At 45.0% G+C, this 23013-nt stretch overlaps 1 protein-coding gene across 1 annotated transcript; it reads left to right on the plus strand.

Annotated features, from left to right (window-relative positions):
• Positions 1-661: 661 nt before the first annotated feature.
• Positions 662-18823, plus strand: LOC306913248 (rho GTPase-activating protein 18-like; the record flags this gene model as incomplete). Its single annotated transcript, XM_079489838.1, has 11 exons — positions 662-797; positions 1022-1233; positions 1512-1590; positions 9361-9452; positions 10475-10552; positions 10995-11147; positions 12234-12404; positions 15632-15874; positions 17010-17123; positions 17723-17844; positions 18796-18823. 11 exons carry the CDS (start codon positions 662-664, stop codon positions 18821-18823), a joined length of 1428 nt encoding a protein of 475 aa, XP_079345964.1.
• Between the last annotated feature and the right edge of the window lie 4190 nt (positions 18824-23013).

Here is a 23013-nt window from a genome sequence, read left to right on the forward strand (position 1 = left end):
ACGACACAGAAGAGACAGGAGACACCGAGGAGACAGCTGTCTCTTAGGTGTGAACGGCCCCCAAATCTGTGGTTGTACTGGCAGCTGACCAGTACACTGTACAGTATAACACTGTTGTACTGGGAGCTGACCATTACAACCAGTCTTCTACTGTTGTACTGGGAGCTGACCATTACAACCAGTCTTCTACTGTTGTACTGGGAGCTGACCATTACAACCAGTCTTCTACTGTTGTACTGGAAGCTGACAATTACAACCAGTCTTCTACTGTTGTACTGGGAGCTGACCAGTACAACCAGTCTTCTACTGTTGTACTGGGAGCTGACCAGTACAACCAGTCTTCTACTGTTGTACTGAGAGCTGACCAATACAACCATTGGTTAATGTGTTTTGTCATATTAAACTAAATCTGTAACTTTTACTTAAGTTTTCAAATAATTACAATGGAATAAAAAGTACAATATCTTCCTCAGAGATGTAATGAAGTGGAAGTATCAAGTATAGAATAATTGGCATAATACTAAAGTAAAGTAAAAGTAGGCTACTTTCCGCTACTGTGTACTCTCCGATGGAGCAGTACGTGGTCGTGGAGTGGGCTCAGTGGAAATGAACAACAGGTCTTGATCCTGTCAGATCCTGTCTTTCTGATGTCTCCAGGATGATGTCACTTGACGTGAGCGTTGAGCGCCGCCATGCTGCTATGGAAACCCTGTGGAACGAGGTGAGGAGCATTGATGAAGAGGAGCAGGGAGATGAAGAGCACGATGAAGACGAGGAAGACACCAGTCACGTGGATGGTACCATACTCTATACAACACCTCACTGTACCAAGAGGACTGTGGCCTATAGGTTGGGTGGCGGACCTGTGTTTATAGGTCACAAGTAAACCTTTTAACAAGTTAAAAGAAAAAATAAGATGGCTTGGATAGTCAAACTGATCATTATCTGCAATTATATCAATTATATATATGCTCCATTCTTCTCCTTTTCCCCTTTTTTTGCGCCCGTTTTCCCCATCCAGAGCCGGAGCTAGAAGAGGCGTGGCTGGTGGAGGCGGGACTATCCTCTCTGTTGGAAGGCCCGTCGTCGGGGGAGGGGCCAACGGAGGCCCTGCTGTCCACGTTGTCGCGGCAACAGGCCGCCACGGTGAGGAAGAAGCTGCACGAATACAACCACACCATGAGGAAGAAGAACAGACAGCCGATCCCACACGTCCAAGATCTGTTCAATACGGTACGCTTTTGTTTGGACACTGTTCAAGCACAGCAATGATCTCGTTCACCCCAAAATTCGGCTCAAACGCACTATCCTGGCTGCGACCAAAACGTGGAATGACCTACCAAAAGTCATTAAAGATATGACTCCATGGCTGAGCTCAAAATACAATTGGGCTTGGCAGTAGGATCTTCTGGATACTTTTTGTGTTATCCTTTTAGCATAACGTTTGATTGTACTAACTGTACTGTTCACTGTTTTGCTGACTATTGTCTTTTCATTTATTTCACTGACAGAGCAGTGATGAGAACCCCACTCCCCCCTCCAAACCAAAACGCTACCATAAGTCTACCAAGACCATCCATAAACACAGAGGTACCTGCCTGCCTGCCTGCCTGCCTGCCTGCCTGCCTGCCCATAGACATAGAAAGGTACACCCTGTCACGCAAAAGTGTGCCCATAGAGTTTTATGGACATGAGCGGCCTCCAGTCACGTGGCTCACGTCCCTTCCTTTCTCTTTACAATTTTTATCCCACGATTTTGTAACCCATTTTTTCAATTATCTAATGTAATCCTGGGCACTACACTCCCTCCGCCAACCTGGGGAGAGCAACTGGCTGACCTCATACTCCTACATCCTTTCATTATACTTTCCTTGGCAAAAGCAGAAGCATGCCCTCACTTGAGAGCATTTGCCCGACACTCAAAGCCTGTGTGCGGCCTTTTTCTTTATCTCCTTATCGACCTACTGGAGATTGGAAGTAACCTGACTCCGCCAGATGGGGCAGCAGAGAGTACACTGGGTTCCCCCCTCCTGCTCCCATCTGGGAACTCTCAGGCAGACTTGATGCCCGGCCACAAAACGGCCTGGCCAATCAGCAGCAGCTTCTAGCAGCTTCTAGCAGCAGCTTCTAGCTTCTAGCTGCTGCTGTTTTGTTTTGTGGCCGGGCATCAAGTCTGCCTGAGAGTTCCCAGATGGGAGCAGGAGGGGGGAACCCAGTGTACTCTCTGCTGCCCCATCTGGCGGAGTCAGGTTAGATTGGAAGTAGATCTTCTCAAATAACTGACTGACTACTGAATCATAGATTTTCAGGTAGCAAAGCCAGGGGTCCCCGTTTGCTCCATGAAGGCCCTCTGCACGCCCGGCACATGTTTGATCCGTGCATTAATCTGTCATTGTGTGTGTGTGTGTGTGTGTGTGTGTGTGTGTGTGTGTGTGTGTGTGTGTGTGTGTGTGTGTGTGTGTGTGTGTGTGTGTGTGTGTGCACGTGCACTTCCAGGGCGTCCAACTTTCCCAAGTTTCTCACCCATTCAGGATCAGATACCGGAAGTGCACATGGACTCTCCTACAACGGACACGCACGCTACAAAACACATGGACTGTCCTACAACGGACTTTTTGTGTTGCCTGCAAAACACTACAAAACACATGGACTGTCCTACAACAGACACAAAACACATGGATTGTCCTACAACAGACACAAAACACATGGATTGTCCTACAACAGACACAAAACACATGGACTGTCCTACACACACACACTCTCCATCGGACACACACTCATCCACAAGCGTCGTCCAATTGGAGTGTTCTCATTGGCTACTGCGTGACACGCCATACTCTGAGGGTGTGTCCGAACAAATGAGGGGCGGGGCCTGCATGGACTGTCACTGTGTCAATGGAGACAATAACCCTGACCTGCCTGTGAGTGTGACCTTTGACCCTGTCATTCTATTCACACAATGTTATAGTATAACCTTTTCCAATTAGACAGACAGACAGACAGACAGACAGACAGACAGACAGACAGACAGACAGACAGACAGATAGATAGATAGATAGATAGATAGATAGATAGATAGATAGATAGATAGATAGATAGATAGATAGATAGATAGATAGATAGATCATACAAAATCACACACAAAATCACAGTGAGGGGCGCTCTTATCATCATACAATATCATACATCATCTCATTCCGGCCAATCAGAATTTGCGTTCTCTCACTTTTGTCTTCAATGTTGGCATTCAATGTTAATGGCATTCAATGTTTGTGTCCAAAGCTGGACATAGGAAGCCCCTAAAAAAATCACACCTGTGTGAAGTGAGGGGCGCTCTTGTCATCATACATGATCATATTCCGGCCAATCACACAGTGTGTGTGTGTGTGTGTGTGTGCGTGTGTTTGTGCGCGTGTGCGCGTGTGCACTGTGTAGTGCAGTGCAGTGCTCGCCCAGCAGGGGGTGACAGCGGTAGCAGATCTGTCACCAGCAGACATGAGCGCACTGGCCTTCATCTCCTTCATTGAACTGACAACAATGTACCATAACCTGGGAATACACCAAGTACTGCAAATACCTCGAATACCACGCATACACAGAACCAGAGGTATGTACCACTAGGCCTTTTCATTCATTTTTAATAATAATTTTAGATTCTCCTCCGGCCTCCTCCTAAAGGATGTTCTGTTACAAAAGAATTATTAAAAATAAATGAAAACAGTCATTGAAAAAACACGGCCCCTCAGGTATTAGAAGGACAATATCAGTCACCAGAAAAAAGAACGGGTGTTTTCGATGAATCTATCATGGTTAAAATGGAGTTTGAAGTTACAATGGGTTTGTATTGGAAGGGGGCGGGGCAGCTAAAATGAATATCAAATATCTAAATACTGATTGAAGCAACTTAAAAACTGCCTGGGGTGTTTACAAAAGCATGAATAGACGACAAAATGACCAAATTTTTTTTTGAAAGTGAAATATCCCTTTAACTATTGAGAGTGTAAAATGAACCCCCAGGTGGTCCCCAGCTAAATGAGGGAGAGTTGGTAACCAAATGGACCCTTATTAGATCTTTAACTCTTGAGAGCGTCCATTTGCTCCATTTGTTTTCATGTTATGCTCTCAAGAGTTAAGTTATTGCTAAACATCTGCATTACTTAATTCACAAGAAGTCTAATGTAAAATAGGCCTGCCTAATATTGTTATTTTGATCAACGTTTTGCCTGTTATCTCTCCTAATGGTACCAACATCAATACAGTAACAGCATGGAATTGTGGACATAATCTTATCCAACCATAGCAAAATATTCTTTCGTTTTGGGTTTGACTGTGAGAAGGCTAGAAAATGTCTGATCAAATGGTGGTCAGGCTCAACCTGAATCAATATTGGGCCTTGAAATGAAAAGGGACCGGTTGGTTGAATGAAAAACACCGACATATAATTTATAGTGTGATAGTTGTCTGTAAGCTATATATATGTTTTTCATTGAACAGAGCAGGAAGCCCCGCCGTGAGGCAGAGCATCAAAAAATTAGTTGATACTCATAATGGTCCTCCCCACGGAAATCTTTAGTAAAAGGCGAAAGATTTATACGATCTGAAGAGAACCAAGAGTGTACTGAAGATGCATGGCTCCCTGCTGGACCTAGTCACTCACTGCAACACCACACAGAGTCACGGTGCTGCTGATGCATTTTACATATTTTACAATCACATTATTATTATTATTATTATTATTAGGCTATTGTTATTTATATCACTTTATCTGTGCTGTCACTCAAACACGTGTAGAAATAATACATAAGCTTGTTAATAAAAAAACCTGTTATATTCTTTAAAATACTGCACGCATAGCATGCTGGGTAATGTGTTCAATGTCTTCCGGTCACGGGGTTCTGTATTAGACAGATGATTGGTTGAAGAGATAAACATTATAATAAAGTAACGTGGTTAGGTTTAAAACTCTTTAAAACATTTAAAATTCAACATTGGTTTATGGACAACTTATATATAATAATAATAATACCAAGACTAAAGTTACCAACATTATGAAACACAGACATTTTATTCACACCGTAAAGCTGCTGCTAGACAGCATTCGGCCACTAGATGTCACCTTCTTACACTCTGTGGTTCATATCAAGTGTGCCATGGAAGCATTTTTATGAGAAGTATTAGTAATACAAATCTAAATCTATAAAAGTAACTAGTATGTTGTCAAATAAATATAGTGGAGTAAAATTACAATATTTGAATGTAGTGGAGTAGAAGTAAAAGTATTGAAAATTGGAAATACTCCACTAAAATACCTTAAAATTGTAACTTAAGTACAGACTATAGTACAGTAGGCTACTTGAGAAAATATATTTTGTTACTTTACACCAGTGGTTATAACGAGTAAATCTGAGTGTGTTCAAGGTTCAAGGTTCAAGGTTGTGCTTTATTGTTACATCTTGGTTGTCGGACTCAGTGCGGACTGAGAGACGGAGCCTGAGAGCGGCTGAGCGCAAATGGAGAAAGGGCAACCTCCCGGAGGACCTTCTCACCTTCCAATCTCTCATTTCTACTTTTTCCTCCTCTCTATCAGCTGCTAAAGCTGCTTTTTTCTGCACTAAAATTCAGGCTTCTGCTTCCAACCCTAAAAAACTCTTTGAAACTTTCTCCTCTCTCCTACAACCACCACCCCCTCCTCCCTCCTCGTCCCTCCTCCCTGACGATTTCGCCAACTTCTTTGACAAGAAGGTGAACGATATCCGATCCTCCTTCCCTCCTCCCCCGGCTGGTGCCCTGCGCACTGCCCACACCCGTCTGCCTGCCACCCCCCCCTCTCTACCTTCATCTACTCCTCTCCCCCCCCCCATCCCCTCTCTATCCCACTTCTCTCCCCTCTCCCCTAACGAGGTCCTTCTCCTTGTTACCTCTAGTCGCCCCACCTCATGCTCTCTGGACCCGGTCCCAACCACTCTGTTGCAGTCTATTGCACCTGAACTTCTTCCCTTCTTAACCCACCTTATTAACACCTCTCTGACATCTGGCTACTTTCCCTCTACTTTCAAGACTGCCAGAGTCACCCCCCTCCTGAAGAAACCGACACTTGACCCCTCTGAGATCAAGAACTACAGACCGGTTTCCCTTCTATCCTTCCTATCTAAAACTCTCGAACGTGCTGTCTTTAAACAACTGTCCTCCTATCTCCACCAGAACAACCTCCTGGACTCCAACCAGTCTGGTTTCAAAGTGGGTCACTCGACAGAGACTGCCCTGCTGGCAGTGACGGAGTCGCTCCATGCCGCTAGAGCGAACTCTCTCTCCTCCGTCCTGATACTCCTGGACCTGTCTGCAGCGTTCGACACGGTGAACCATCAGATCCTCCTCTCCACCCTCGAGGGGATGGGTGTCTCAGGCTCTGCACTCTCCCTGTTTGCATCCTACCTGACGGGTCGCTCCTACCAGGTGATGCTGAGAGGGTCTGTGTCAGAACCACACAGGCTCACAACTGGGGTTCCCCAAGGCTCGGTTCTGGGTCCTCTTCTTTTCTCTCTCTACACTACATCTCTGGGTGCTGTCATCCACTCCCATGGCTTTTCCTACCACTGCTATGCCGATGACACCCAGCTGATCCTCTCATTCCCCCCCTCTGATACCCAAGTGGAGGCACGCATTGCTGCTTGTCTGGCTGACATCTCGGCGTGGATGTCGACAAACCACCTGAAGCTCAACCTGGACAAGACCGAGCTGATGTTCCTCCCGGGGAAGGGCTGTCCGCACCGAGACATGGCCATCACCATTGATAATGCTGTGGTGACCTCAACTCGGACTGCGAAAAATCTGGGTGTGACCCTGGACGATCAACTGACGTTCTCGGCAAACATCGCATCAGTGACAAGGTCCTGCAGATTCCTCCTCTACAACATCAGGAGGATTCGCCCCTTCCTCACGGAGAAGGCAGCCCAGGTGCTCATCCAGGCTCTCGTCATCTCCCGCCTGGACTACTGCAACTCCCTCCTTGCTGGTGCTCCGGCATCTGCCATCAGACCTCTGGAGCTTGTTCAGAAAGCTGCGGCTCGTCTGGTGTTCAACCGCCCCAAGTTCTCCCACACAACCATCCTTCTCCGTTCTCTACACTGGCTCCCCGTAGCGGCCCGCATCCAGTTCAAAACCCTGGTGTTAGCCTATAGGGCAGTGAAAGGAACAGCTCCTTCCTATCTCCGGGCTATGGTCGATGCCTACACCCCTGCCCGACCACTTCGGTCTGCCACCTCGGGGCGACTGATTGCCTCGTCACTCAAGGGTCCTTCTGGCCGATCCACACGGTCACGACTCTTTTCTGTTCTGGCCCCACAGTGGTGGAATGAACTCCCCACTGATGTTAGGACAGCAGAGTCACTGCCCATATTTCGCCGCAGGTTGAAAACCCACCTCTTCAGGAAACACTACCCTTCCTCTCTGCCTGACCTACTTGTTGTTAACTAGTTGTACGAACGTTTGTTTTCTATTGTTGTATTGTTTATTGGATCTTGTTTAGTCGATACACTTAATTGTTTTAGCTCATGCTCATTTGATTTAGCTATTTTGTCTCATCCGGTTAAGGAAATAGGTAGCTGATATATTGCACTTTTACCTTAGCGCTAGGTATACTCTTGGTTGCTTGTTTTTGCAGAAAATGCACTAAAGACTTCTGGTGATTAGTAGTTTTTGTTCCCTACCTATGTTGAATACACTTATTGTAAGTCGCTTTGGATAAAAGCGTCTGCTAAATGACTGTAATGTAATGTAATGTAATGTAATGTAATGTGTACAGGTACATATGAGTAAAATTTATTTTTGTTTGGCTTCCTTCAGACAATGCAGCAGCACAAATATAATACGACATCAACAGCAAAACACAGCAAACAAAATAGAATATAGAGTGCAAAAAAGAGCAGACAAGAGTAGAAAAAGAGTATCATATGTAGTTCAGTTATTTTCCACATAAAAAAAAGAAAAAGGCTTGCAAAAATGCATTATGAATTAACCATTAATGATGATCATTGCTTCATTCATTATGTAATGGTATTATTAATTAATTAATTAATTAATTAATTAATTGCAACTTTGGGTCACAAGGATTTTGTTTTACGTCCGGGACCGGACACCCCGTCCAGGACATGCTTCAGACGTGCCTCCCCAGGAGACTTGGCTCAGATCTGAACCCATTTTCATTTGGAGTTAGGAACCCGTTTTGCGACCGCATGCCTTTGCTGACGTCGACCCCATGAGGGTTCGAACCCACAACCTTGCTCTAACCACTGGAACACCTTAAAATGTATGTTTTAAATATGGAGCTGAAAAGGTTAAGGGCAGTGGTTCTCAACCATTGGTCCCCCCAGCTAAATGGAGAGTTGGTAACCAAATGGACCCCTGTTAGATCTTTAACTCTTGAGCCTTACGGGTCCATTTGGTTTTTACACTCAGGAGTTAAATTATTTTTAAACACCTGCATTAGGCTACTTAATTTACAAGAAGCCTACACAATTAGAGACTGTAGAAGAATTGCCCCCTCTGGGGGGCCTCAGGCCCCCCCACCCTGTCACTCGCTCACTCGCTGCCTTGCTTGCTCCTACGCTATGTTAAGTTACACAGTTCCCTGTTAAAATGTGCAGCATTGGGAGGTAAAGGGGAGACACTTTATTGTGAAGGGACGACCGGATGAGGAGAGTTGTTGTTGTTGCTGCATAATTGTCGAGAGTATGTATGGGGGCCTCATATTTGCTCTTGAAACGGGCCACCAGAGTATAAAGAAGGAGGCCAGATCCCTAAGGCCACCCCTGCCTGTTGTCTCTCAACAAAATATTCTTTAGTTTTGGGTCTGAGAGGCTAAATGTCATCAAACGGTGGTCCGTGGCTCAAATGATGAATACATAATGGGCCTTGATGTGAAGATGGTTGAAAGCCACTGATCTAGAGAACCGCCTGAACAGCGACTTCAAACTCGGTGTGCGTATATCGCTGAGGGTCCAGGATCAGCATATCTGGGAAAAAAAAGAAAACCGGGTTGGGTTTACATACAGTACATTCCCAACTTGCATTGTTCGGTGGGCAACGGTCTAGTAATACCAAAGCTAATAGTACTACATCAAACACCACGTATCAGAGTCAGAGGAAGGCTATGTAGGCTAAGCCATAGTATTAGTAATACTATACTAATACTACTAGTGGTATACAACTAAAACGGCATCATGTGTGCACTTCAGTGACATGACGTCTGTCTGTCTGTCTGTCTGTCTGTCTGTCTGTCTGTCTGTCTGTCTGTCTGTCTGTCTGTCTGTCTGTCTGTCTGTCTGTCTGTCTGTCTGTCTGTCTGTCTGTCTGTCTCTTTAGATAAAGGTGTGTTTGGAGTGCCTCTCTCTGTTCTGTTGGAGAATGACAGGAAGTCTCATCCTGGTGTCAAGGTCCCTCTGTTCCTCACCAAGGTAACAACAATAAGAACGTTAACAACCTAATTAAACCCTCTACACTACACTGAATACAGTACATTGGACGTGAGCTGCCTCTGTAGTACTTGGTGCACGCTTTCACCACCTCTACACCAACACAAATAGGCAATCAACAGGCTCGTAATGCGTCGCAACGTGAGTTTTGGACATGCAGGGTTAAATTTCTACCTTCTGGTGTTTTCTTTTTTTCTTTTTTCTAAAAACCACATTGAGACTGAAGCCTCTTTTGTGTGTGTGTGTGTGTGTGTGTGTGTGTGTGTGTGTGTGTGTGTGTGTGTGTGTGTGTGTGTCTTAACGTTAAGAAGACACAGGAGATGGTGTTTGACCCCAAGAGTATTGGTGATCACAGGCCTGTGGTCATCCATGACTCGACTATCTCACAGGTCTCCTCATATAAATACTTGGGGATCTGTATTGACAACTCACTAACTTGGAATACACATGTTGACAGTCTCTGTAGTAAACTACAACAAAGACTGCACTTCCTCCGGCGTCTCAGGGTTCATGGTGTTGACCAAAGATTTATGTTAGTGTTCTATCGAGCAGTCTTGGAAAGCCTGGTCAGGTTTGGCATCACAGTTTGGTTCGGTAATCTCTCAGTGCAACTGAGGTCCAAATTGTTCAGATTGGTGCAGATTTATGAGCAGGCTACATTAAAACAGGCTCAAAACATTGTCAGTGATGTTACCCATGTTTTAAATGGCGAGTTTGTACTTCTGCCCTCTGGGAGAAGATACAAAGAACCAAAGTGGAAGTACATCAGATTTAAGAAATCGTTTGTAGCAGCATCAACTAAGATGTTGAACGAGGCTCTGAAACAGCGGTAACTGTGTGAGGCTAGATTATCCACATCATGTGTGCAATTGTGTAATGTTGTGTCTTCCTCTGTAATGTATTTTGTTGTCATTGATGTTTTATGTGTGGCTGTAGCTGGGGGGTGAAATTTCCCTTGTGGACAATAAAGTTTACCTTGGCCTTGACCTTGACCTTGTGTCTAGCTCCTGTCCCTACTGGAACAGACAGGTTTAAAGACTGAAGGGATTCTCAGAGTTCCAGGTTCAGCAGCCAGACTGAAGGTATACTCATACCATTCCTATTACTACTTGAGAAGACATAATATTCTCTCTCTCTCTCAGATAGTACTAGTGCAGTGGTTCTCAAACTTTATCATGTCAAGGACCCCCAAATTGACACTCATTGGCCTGCGGACCCCCATTATAAAATATACGCCAAGGACCCCCATAAGATTCTCAACCCGTTTCATTTCAAGGGCCCTAGGTTTGAATTAGGCTACGGTCCCCCATGGCATTTCTATCTCTGGGACCCCAATGTATATTGTAAAATCAAAGTTATTTTAACTCTGAGAGTGTACAAATTAACCACTGCACTATAGTACTATCTGAGAGAGAGAGAGAATATTATGTCTTCTCAAGTATAGTGTGTGTGTGTGTGTGTGTGTGTGTGTGCGTGTGTGCTGTGTGTGTGTGTGTGTGTGCGTGCCCTCGTGTCATACCGCAGGCTCTTCGGGAGCAGATAGACAGGTGTGCGTGGGTGTACGAGGTGAACTGGGAGGAGGTGAGACAGGCGGACGCGGCAGGACTCCTCAAACTCTTCATCAGGGAACTTCCTCTTCCTCTCCTCACCTCCCGCTACCTCCCTGCTTACGCCGCTGTACCAGGTGCACGCGCACGCACGCACGCACGCACGCACGCACACACACACACACTAATTGAAGTCACTATTTTTTTTTTTTTTTTTTTTGTGGCTTTCGCCTTTATTTTTTATATGGAGGGACAGACAGTAGGCTGACAGGAAATGGGGAAAAGACATCCAGTAAAGGCCGTCGGGATCGGGAGTCTAACCCACGGCACACTGCCAGACTGGATTGCCAGCCAAGGTGCCTGGACCATTGAGCCATGGCCCAGGCCTAATTGAAGTCACTATTTGTGAAACGTTTTCATATTTACACACTGATTTTGGTCGTGACATTTAGGGTGAAGGATATATACAGTATAGGCAACTATTTAATTTACAACCTCTGAGTAAGTTATTTTGGACCCAATTTATTTCAGTGGAGTTCTTACCCTACCCTCCATATTGTGCCACGTTTGAGGCCAAGCATATCCAATAAAGGGCAAAGGGTGGTGCAGTGGTTAAATGGTAAATGGTGCATTTATATAGCGCCTTTATCCAAGGCGCTTTACATAGATTGTGCATTACATTCACCCATTCACACACACATTCATACACCGATTGCGGCGGAAGCCATGCAAGGCACCAACCAGCACATCGGGAGCAATTTGGGGTTCAGTGTCTTGCCCAAGGACACTTCGACATGTAGACAGGAGGAGCCGAGATTCGAACCGCCTACCCATGGATCATTGGACAACCTGCTCTACCTCTTGAGCCACAGTCACCCCGTTAAGCGTGCATACATGCCCACCGCCGCGGAGGTTGTGGGTTCGAACACAGTTGTCCCGTGTTCGGGGGAGGGTGATATTTGTCACTGCAAGTATACTCCTATACGCGTTGGGGCGCCACCTGTCAGCAGGGAGTGTTGGGACAAAGGCTCTATATCCTCCCGGTTGGGGGCTCCTCACGGGCAGGTGAGTCAGTATAGTACACAACACACAAATGTGTGTGGGGAGGAATTCATTGGCATAATTAATTGGTGAGAAAAAGGGGGTGTAAAGGGGGGTCAAAAGCAAAATAATAATAATAATAATAATAAAATCGGAACTAATATTGTGTGTGTGTGTGTGTGTGTGTGTGTGTGTGTGTGTGTGTGTGTGTGTGTGTGTGTGTGTGTGCGCGCGTGTGCATGTGCATGTGTGCGTGCGTACAGGCCTGTCTTGTTCCTTCCATCAGATTCAAGCTCTCCAGTTGTTGACCATGTTACTACCTGAAGCCCACAGAGACACACTTAAGGTACGCACGCATGCATTGGTGTGGTGTGGTTTGTTTTGTTGCAAGGAGTTGCATTGGTGTGGTCTGTTTTGTTGCAAGGAGTTGCATTGGTGTGGTCTGTTTTGTTGCAAGGAGTTGCATTGGTGTGGTCTGTTTTGTTGCAAGGAGTTGCATTGGTGTGGTCTGTTTTGTTGCAAGGAGTTGCATTGGTGTGGTCTGTTTTGTTGCAAGGAGTTGCATTGGTGTGGTCTGTTTTGTTGCAAGGAGTTGCATTGGTGTGGTCTGTTTTGTTGCAAGGAGTTGCATTGGTGTGGTCTGTTTTGTTGCAAGGAGTTGCATTGGTGTGGTCTGTTTTGTTGCAAGGAGTTGCATTGGTGTGGTCTGTTTTGTTGCAAGGAGTTGCATTGGTGTGGTTTTGCCTTACAGGGCTCTTCAGGTACGTATTGTACAGATGTGCCATTCCAACTCTTCACACTTTCCTGATCTTTTCCTGAAGGTTTTCTGAAAATGCATGTTTTCCCCTGCAGGTTTTATTCACTGATTAGCCTAAAGCTAATTCTACTGCTTTGCTATAGAGCGTCTCAGTCCCGCCCCCTTTCATGATGACACCAGGCTCAGGAAATAATTCCCAATGCATTTTTCCCATAGACATTTCAAAAATAATTTATTTAAAGACCTTTTAAGTGTCATACAAAGCCAACTCAAGTTGTGACAAATCATGACAACAAACACAATTCTTTGGGCCGAACAAATAATTCGAAAGAAGAAAACACTTTTTTTGTTGTTTTTCTTCTTTGTAATTATTTGTTTGGTCCAAAATATTGTGTTTGTTGTCATGATTTGTCACAACTCGAGTTGGCTTTGTACAACACTTAAAAGGTCTCTTTGAAATGTCTATGGGAAAAATGCATTGGGAATTATTTCCTGGGCCTGGCGTCGTCATGAAAGGGGGCGGGACTGCGACGCTCTATACTGAAAAGTAGTGTTCAGCAGAGGAACTCCAGGAAATCTGAATAGAATTAACAAAATCACACCCGTGTGAAGTGAGGGACGCTCTTATCCCCTCAAAAACGGGTTTCCCGACCCACTGTTTGGGAAACAAGGCACTAAAGTGACATCACATCAACCCGTACGCCCTATATAAGCTGCAGGATACATACACAGGTTACATAAACAGGATGATTGCATGCAGATTACATACTAGGGAGATTATGTACATTCACAAGTTACATATAGATAGGTAGGGTGATTACATACGGATACATACTGTAGGTAGGGTGATTACATACACAGGTTACATAGGTCGTCTGATTACATGAAGATCACATAGCACACTACTGGAAAGACGCAAGAGACAAAGGCACATATAGGAGATAGACAGAGAGTGCGAGGCGAGACGGAACAGAAAGGACAGACGGACGGAGAGACAGAGGAAGATAGATTGTTATTTCTCCTTGTCGTGTGGCCGAATGCCACTCGTTCCTCTAAGAAGTTAGTCGCCGACAGATAGTCGCTGACCAGACGGGTCCGAGAAAAAGTCCCGTTCATTATCGGAATCAACCAGACAAATCACTCCAGAGAGAGAGAGCGAGATGTTACGTTGGATGGTGATCAAAGAGAGAGGTGGACCAGAGGGGGTTGACCATGTGGCTGTAGCAGCGGGACACAGGGTGTACACATTCGGAGGCTACTGGTTGTACAACAAGGATCAGATTGATGTGCATGTCTTCAACACGGTCTATTTGCGCTGGGCGAAGCTGCTCCCGGTGACCACCCGAACAATAGCACGTCTCCCAGAGGTTCCTTCCAGGCGCTGGGGCCACACAGCTGTGGTGATAGAGAAAATAATCTACATCTGGGGAGGGTGCAAGGGCGAGCCGAGGCAGTACTGCAACACGCTCTATGCGTTTGAAGTCGGCACCCATGGATGGTACAAGCCCAAGATGTCTGGGACTGTTCCGGAGGCGAGATGGGGCCACTCGGCCTGTGTCTTCAGGAAGGCCATGTATGTGTATGGAGGATGGAGCCAGACCGGATGCACTAAAGACCTCTACAAGTTGGACAGCAGCACAGTGGGCTGGTCTTTAGTTAAAACCCGAGGCACCCCAGCATCTGTTTCGGAATGTCACTCTGCCACCTTCATCGGGAAGAAGATGTTTGTGTTTGGAGGCCGAGGCGACACTTACAGGGACCCGTACAACAGCATCAGAGTGTTTGACACGCTGACCAACTTCTGGATGAAAACGCCTTCTGCGCAGCTTCCTCTAGGAGGCCGCGTGCGTCATTCAGCCTTTGCATACAACGGAGAGCTGTACATATTCGGTGGCAAAAACCTTTGTCTGGGCAAGACGTTCAGTGATCTGTGGAGGTTAAATCCAGAGACCTTCTCCTGGAAGAAGGTGCAGCCGAATGAGGGAGGTCTGTGTTCAAGGATGTACTGTTGCATGGTCAGAGATCGTATCATCCTCTTTGGAGATAACACAGATGAGCTGCACATCTTAGACTTAAGTCCTAGTCTGAAGACGTTATGCAAGCTAACAGTTGTTCAGTATGGTCTGAGAAGAATCCAGGCTCTCGCAGGACATCAGGCGGGAACTGGCAACCTTCCTATCGACAGCCTCGGATCTCAAGGACAGGAACAAGTTGCAGACAGTGGAACAGTGGCCTCGGAAACCCAGACGTTTTATTTCCTGGAAGAAAGAAGTGGAACAGAGGAAAATGACGGGAAACAATGGTGACACTCGACAGGGCAAGCGGGTTGAAGCAGAACTCCCACAGACCTAATCTTTTTTAGAGACTCTTGCAACTTCTATCTTTGCCGCTTTGCTTGGTTCTGGTCTATGTGATAATATTTAGGCTACTCGTAAATCATTTGCGTATTTGTAGTCTTCTTTTTTACGTCACGGCCCTGTAGGAGTCTAGCCATCTAGAACACTGGTTCTCAAACCTTTTCATGTCAACGACCCCCAAATTGATACATAATAGCCAGATTTGAAAAGATATGTGGCATATACTGTATGCCATAGGTTTCACATTGTGGTTATATAGCAGTGATTTTCAACCCCACTGTAGACCACAGACCTCCATTTGGCCTGCCTGCCTGTCTGTCTGTCTGTCTGTCTCTAGGTGTTGTTACAGTTCTTCATTTAGATCCTCTCTCTCTCTCTCTCTCTCTCTCTCCAGGTGTTGTTACAGTTCTTCATTTAGATCGTCTCTCTCTCTCTCTCTCTCTCTCTCTCTCTCTCCAGGTGCTGTTACAGTTCCTCAGACAGGTGGTGAATCACGAGCGCTACAACAGGATGTCTCTGTGGAACGTTGCCATGGTGATCGCCCCCAACCTCTTCCACACGTGCCGTCGCCACGGCAACGGGAGGAGGTGGATGGGCGTGGTCACTGCCAGGCGCCGGCAGGAAGAGGAGGAGCTCGCCATGATGGCCGACTCCGCCCACCTGGTCAAAATGATGATCAAGTACCAGGATGTTCTGTTTATGGTATGCACGCGCACACACACGTAACGCCCGGGATTCGAACTCGGGTCTCCCGTGTGAAAGTCCAACATCTTAACCACTAGACTAGACCAAAGGGATATCCCTCTGGCCTGGGGGGAGATATTAGACTTTTGAGGATTAGATTAGTCCGACATGCGTGGCAGGCGTATATCTATTCTACGTCCGAGCATAGACATGGTAACGCCCCGCCGGCCTCTGATTGGCCTACCGACACTATCCGTCTTGCCTGTCCTCCGAGATGCAAGGGTACTCCGTGGTGGGAAATAATACAAGTACAAGAGAATGGCAACACATGACAGTAACTTGTAACTTTATTTTTTGTAGAAGAGGCAAACTAATAATTATTGTTTGTGCCGTTTGCTTTGATTGAATAAAGTGTTAGTGTTGATTATCGTGTATTAATCTAATTATAGTAAACTAATACTATTATACTAAAAAAGATAAAGATCAAGGTATTAATCTAATTATAGTAAACTAATACTGTTATACTAAAAAAGATAACGATCAAGGGAAAAGAGACCGTTTACAGTACAATAATGTTTCAAGTTTACACATGAACAGGCCAACGGCATAAACAATATTAGTTTGCCTCTTCTACAAAAATAAAAGTTACTGTCGCGTGTGCCAAGCTGTCATCCTCTTGTATTATATCGTACTATTATTAATTTTTTTCAGTAACCAGCATGTATCTTCCACCTCGGAGGAAACTCTGGTAAGGCCGGCAGTGTCGGTAGGCCAATCAGAGGCAGGCAGGACATTACCATGTCTATGCTCGGACGTAGAAAAGATATACGCGCGTGGCAGGCTACAACTAACCCGGGGCAGGTTAAAATTAACTGGTGAGGTTAGGTTTAGGTTTGGGTTTTGGGTATAGGGTGTCGGACTCATGATGTAGGACTATTATTACATCGGACCAAACACATGCACCACACAATACACACGCACACATGCGCGGGCACGCACGCACGCACGCACGCACGCACGCACGCACGCACGCACGCACACACGTACGCACGCACGCACACTATATAGTCTGTATATGTGTGATTGGTGTGACACCTGAATTTCTCTCCATGACCAATAAAGACTTTCTCATTTTCTCACTTCCTGTGTGTAGGTGCCCTGCTTCCTGCTGTCTCAGCTGAGGAGGATGAACTCCCACAGGAAACAGGAAACGGTGGCAGAGAAAACCAAACGGAGAGTTTTAGGACGCAAGAACCACAAGAACGAGGTGAGACACACCTTACGTCCTGTCTGCTAGTCAGTCAGTCAGTCAGTCAGCCAGCCAGTCAGTCAGCCCGTCAGTCAGTCAGTCAGACAGTCAGTCAGTCAGTCAGTCAGTCAGACAGTCAGTCAGACAGTCAGTCAGTCAGACAGTCAGTCAGTCAGTCAGTCAGTCAGTCAGTCAGTCAGACAGTCAGTCAGTCAGTCAGTCAGTCAGTCAGTCAGTCAGTCAGTCAGTCAGACAGACAGACAGACAGTCAGACAGTCAGTCAGTCAGACAGACAGACAGACAGACAGACAGACAGACAGACAGACAGACATACAGACAGACAGACAGACAGTCAGTCAGTCAGTCAGTCAGTCAGTCAGTCAGTCAGTCAGCCCGTCAGTCAGTCAGTCAGTCAGTCAGTCAGTCAGTCAGTCAGTCAGTCAGTCAGTCAGTCAGTCAATCAATCAATTGCATTTTTTTAACCTTGTTAAATATTGACCAAATGAGGGCCTGCCCCTCAACTGTACTTTGAGCTGAAATAAAGGTTATGATGGTGTGTGCGTGCGTGCGTGCGTGCGTGCGTGCGTACGTGTGTGCTTGTGTGTGTGTGTATGTAGGTGACAGTGTTGTGTGAAGGGGTCATCAGGGTTCATGCTCCGTTCCACACTAAGGTGTCCATGGCGATGCAGCTGGACGGACACACCAGAGTGAGAGACGTCACGTCTCACTTTGACGACAAGTTAGTACGCATGCACGCACGCACAAAATGGCATACAATTACATCCTAACTGTCCCAAACAAACATTAAAGTCATAGAATTGGCTGGCCTATGACGTAATTTTGGAATGCCATGCATTGGAGTACCTGTATAGGCCTACTGAATACTGATGCACATCATGTTAGATCAAACAACTTCATTGAAATATTAAGGCTGTTGTTTTGTGTCCAGTAGCTCCAACACTTGTGCAAATCTAATAACTTCTTTGACTGGACAATTAAACACAATAAGCACAAGGAATTGACACTGCTGATTATACTAAAATTCCAATCACAAAGATTTGTGGAGAATTAAGACAGAACGAGACCTCTGAGCTGTGAATGTTGTGCAACATGACTCAAGCCGAGGCAACTCCAACTCAGGTCTCACCATCTCAGAGTCAGGAGTGCATAAGATAGCAAATATAGGGAAAGTGCATCAACACGTCTACAGACACACCTTCACCCGCAAATATAGTAGTCGGCAAAATGAATAGTGGGTTGTGTGGCCGCAAGATAACGTTTACGCACAGTGGAAGCTCCTAAATGCGTAATTCACGGAAAATGTTTATTACTTGAGGATAAAGCATGGCATAAGATGGAGCCCTAAGACTTTATATGAACACAAGAGTCAAACAGTGGATTTGTTCGTTCCAGATTGATGGAGTGAAACATAACATTATAATGACATCATTAACGCTGTTACACTGTCTGTCTGTCTGTCTGTCTGTCTGCAGAGGTGACCAGTGTTTATTTGAAGTAGGAGGAAATATTGGTACGTACACGCACGCACACACGCGGCACGCACGCACACATGTAACAGCTCTATAACATTTGTTTGATTCACTAACGTGTCTGTCTGTCTGTCAGGTGAGAGGCGTCTCCATGAAAACACTGTGTTGTTGGAGGTTTATCGTGTTAATCCAACCTGCAGCTGGATCCTCAAACCACCTAACACCTGACCTAACACACACACGCGCACGCACATGCACACGCACGCGCGCACGCACACACATGAATGAACGCATGCAGATTTGCATGGACCATCTGTTGATGATCTTGTTATATATTCTATGTATGATATTTATTATAATTGTATTTAATTATATCATATATATATATATATATATATACACACACACACATGTTTGTAATATTAAATCGTAATATAAAAGTCAGTGACTTCTTGTGGATTTTTCTCCTTTTTGTGGGTTTGTCGATAAATGGTAAATAAATGGTATTTGGCATTTATATAGCACCTTTATCCAGGGCGCTTTACATAAGACACCGATGACAGAGGAAACCATGCAAGGCACCAAACTGCACATCGAGGCCGGTTGGTGGCCCGATCTTAGAGTATATATTAATAGAGACGGCACCTGGAGGAAACCCTGAGGCGAAATGGACATAGTGGCCGAATTTGGTATTGCAGCTCGAGCCAGCACTGGTCCGTTGACTATCATTGTGCGCGTTCATGTTATTGGGGCATGACACGTGAAGGCTATGTTTCATACGTGAACGTGCGCAAATGGCGCAATGATAGTCAGCGGCACAGCGCGTTCACGATTTGGCCCAATCCATCCCAGAATGCACTCTGTTCCTACCCGGAAGGAGGAGTGAAATCCGGTGTGTGGTTTGAGCTTATATTAAGAGTTTGACTGATAAAACATATTATTCGCACACTATGCGCCAGGGACGGATTAACCCCCACCAGGGCCCCTGGGCCGGTATATTTTGCAGGGCCCCCATAGCGCCCATGCGTGCGACATTTTCGTGTTTTTATCATCTTTTTGACCTAAATTTAACAAAATCAATGGCCAATGAAGCGCCCCAGGAGCCCTTTTCAGGTCCAATTTCCCCGAAGGGCGCCGGGGGCCAAGGGCCCCTGGGCCACGGCCCCACTGGCCCAATGGCTAATTTTTCCCTGCTATGCGCAGCACCCTCATACCTGACTCTTCCACGTAGGACCAGAGACATGTCTGCACGATGTTGAGCAGGACATCTGACGACACACAAAAGAAGATCCTCTCAAGATGTACTTGTGTGTCACTATTGGAGATATTGGATGTTGTCCACAATATATTTTCACATTTATACCTCACAGTTAAGAATGAAATATTCTTACTTCGGGGTGTAGTAATAGAAAAAGCAAATGATCAGATATAAAAATCATTTTTTATACCAATAATAATAACCAGTAAGATGCCTGAGGGCGAGAAGCGACCTCGCCCTTGCGTGCATGCATCCGCCTGGGTGACAGCAAACTGCTGGGCGAGCGCTGGCACTTTGGCATGGGGGTCAGATCAACATATGGAATTAATTCTGTACTGGCCATATATGGAGTGTGTCTTGAGTGTACAGGGTTTGATGAGGTCAGATCAACATAAGGAATGTCAGAACAGGTCAGCTCCATATCTTAGTTAACAAACAACAGTCATACTTGTAGAATGTCATTCTGGTTTATATATCTTTATGTATTGAAGTAGTTTACAGTCATACAAGACAAATAAAAATGTTTCCAAAAAACACCAGGATGCAACGACAGTCATGTTCAACCCAGGCTAGATTTAACCCAGAGCCATATATAACCCAGCTGGTCCGATTAACAGAGTTATATATAATCCAAGTTAAACTATAGCAGAGTCATATACAAATCCAGGTTACATTAACAGAGTCATCGTACTTCAGCATTTGGCAAATGTGTATCTTTATAAAAGAAACAAAAAAACGAAAAGAAAAAAAAACGACAAAAACACTTAGAATTTATTTCATTTAGCAAAAAAAAAATCACCAATAAATAAATGGATGTGATGTTATATAGGCTCTATGCACAGCAGCCATATTGGCAATAAACTGAGCTGAATTTTAACAGCTGTTACCAATGATTAACCCATTTAGACCTGAGAACTGATTCTACAAATGTCTTCTAAACTAAATCATGACAGTTTTCTGAAAAACATATGTTTCTATGTCAGTGCAGGTGCTCAACCTAGGGCCCCCAAAATTATCTGTATTTGGCCGCGGACCCCCATCTCAAAATATGTTGTTCCAGCGATCGGACTCCCCTAGAAACAAATATTTGAGTTAAAAAGATTCGCACTATACATTTTCACGACTTTTCAAAAATAGCAGACCTACAAGCTCGTAGCGCGGCACTCGGTGCCGCGCAATGAGCTTGTAGATCTGCTATTTTACAAAATGTAAAGTTTAAAATAACGGTTAAAGTGGTTAAAAGCTATATTGGGCGACACTGATGCGTTCCTCAGGTCTAAATGGATGAAGGCTCCGTTCCATTCAGGTCAAACACAGTGCACGACGTTGCTATATTGGGTAACATCTGTGCAGGAAGGAAGGAAGGAAGGAAACAGCACAATATCTTGACAATACGGTGGGTAGAGCTCATTGTCTGATCTCTGACAGAGAATTCTCTAATGACTTTTCCCTCGACATTCCCTCGTCGTCACCCTCTAGAGACCATCCGTGTCAACTGCCAAGACATTCCATGTGAACGTGAATCCCCTTCAAATTATTTTGAATTCACCATTTGTCAGCCTTCTGATTGGTCCCTGAGTGACTATAGCCTCGGAAACCCAGACGTTTTTATTTCCAGGGAGAAAAAGAAAAGTCTGGGACCGAGTCCACTTCAATTCGGCATAGAGTAGCGTGAACGTCGATCACTCTCTGCTGATTTCTGATCGTCTGCACCTTTGTTAAATTGACGCACACATGCACACCTCTCTCTCTGTCGCTCTAATTAATTAGTCTCATGTCGCACAGCTGCGTCTAGATTCTCCCGGCAGATCCTGCAGTAGCCTAGGTGGACCCCAGGCTACTGACCGACTAACCAGCAGGCTCCTCTTTCTGCCTTGTTCCACCCTGGTTCCGCCTTGTTTATGTTGAATTTGCTAAAACATCATTTTTGGAAAAATCTCAACAAACATGATATGCCCAGTCACCATGCATGATGTTCCTTTTTACTGACACCAAGTTTAAAATAAGAATTGAATGCACAGAATATCAATATGAAGCAACTGAAAAACACCTCATTTCAATGGTAGTGGATGGAGAGAAAGGATTTTTTGTCCAACCACCAAACGGCAACCAATGGGTGCGAAGAGGGGCACAACCATGGGTGGGACTTGACAAAGGGTGAATTCAGTTAATTTCATCATCAATGTTGTGTTTATCATTAAAACTACATTTCCCATGAGTCCATGTGGCTGTCAGACAGACAGACCAGATTAAAATACAAAATACTGACCAAAGAGATGAAACGCCTGGATTAACTTTAGGATCTGGTCTTTCACCAATCAAACATCCTGCATTAACTGGAGGATTTAGTGTTTGACCGGTTTGTATTTCATGTCTGAATCAGATGATAAATCAACAAAAAAAATGATTGTCTGTGTCCGTGTGCTTCACAATTATAACAATGATAACAGCAATAATTATAATGAGGAAAAAAAACTAAAACAATAATAAGAATATCAATAATAGTAATATCAACAGCAACAACAGAAGGAATAAATATCTGTTCTAATATTTACATTATAAACATATGGTCACTCAGAAGGCCAGATCAGATCCAAGTTGAACCAATCAAAAAACGACGATAATTTCCATGACAAACCTAACCCCGTTAGCAGCCTCATCTCACCGGGAGAAACAGCATTTATAGGGGGCGGGACTAACGTATTTTTCCCCACCAATCACAACATGCAGGTTTTCATGCCCTGGGAATGTAAACACACCCCAGCCCACAGATTGAGAAAACGCTTGCGCGCCGCGCGGCTTCAACTTGTAGCATCGGGAAAACAAATGTCCACTAGCTGTCTAAAACACTGATTACCAAACCTTTTCACGTCAAGGACCCCCAAATTGACACTAATTAGCAGTATTTCTCAACCCGTTTAAAAGCAGTTTGACATGCATTATAGTCTACGGTTCCCCCATTTAATGGCATATTTGTATCTCTGAGACCCTAATTTATATTCTAAAAGACTAGACAATGTTAATTTAACTCTGAGAGTCCATTTGGTTCAATTTGTACACCCTCAAAGTTACAGACCCATAAGGGTCCATTTGGTTACAAACTATCATTTAGCTGGGGACCCCCTGGAACTCCCTCAAGGACCCCTGGGGGGTCCCGGAC

Source organism: Electrona antarctica, assembly GCF_951216825.1.
Source record: "Electrona antarctica genome assembly, chromosome: 20".
NCBI classification, from domain to species: domain Eukaryota; kingdom Metazoa; phylum Chordata; class Actinopteri; order Myctophiformes; family Myctophidae; genus Electrona; species Electrona antarctica.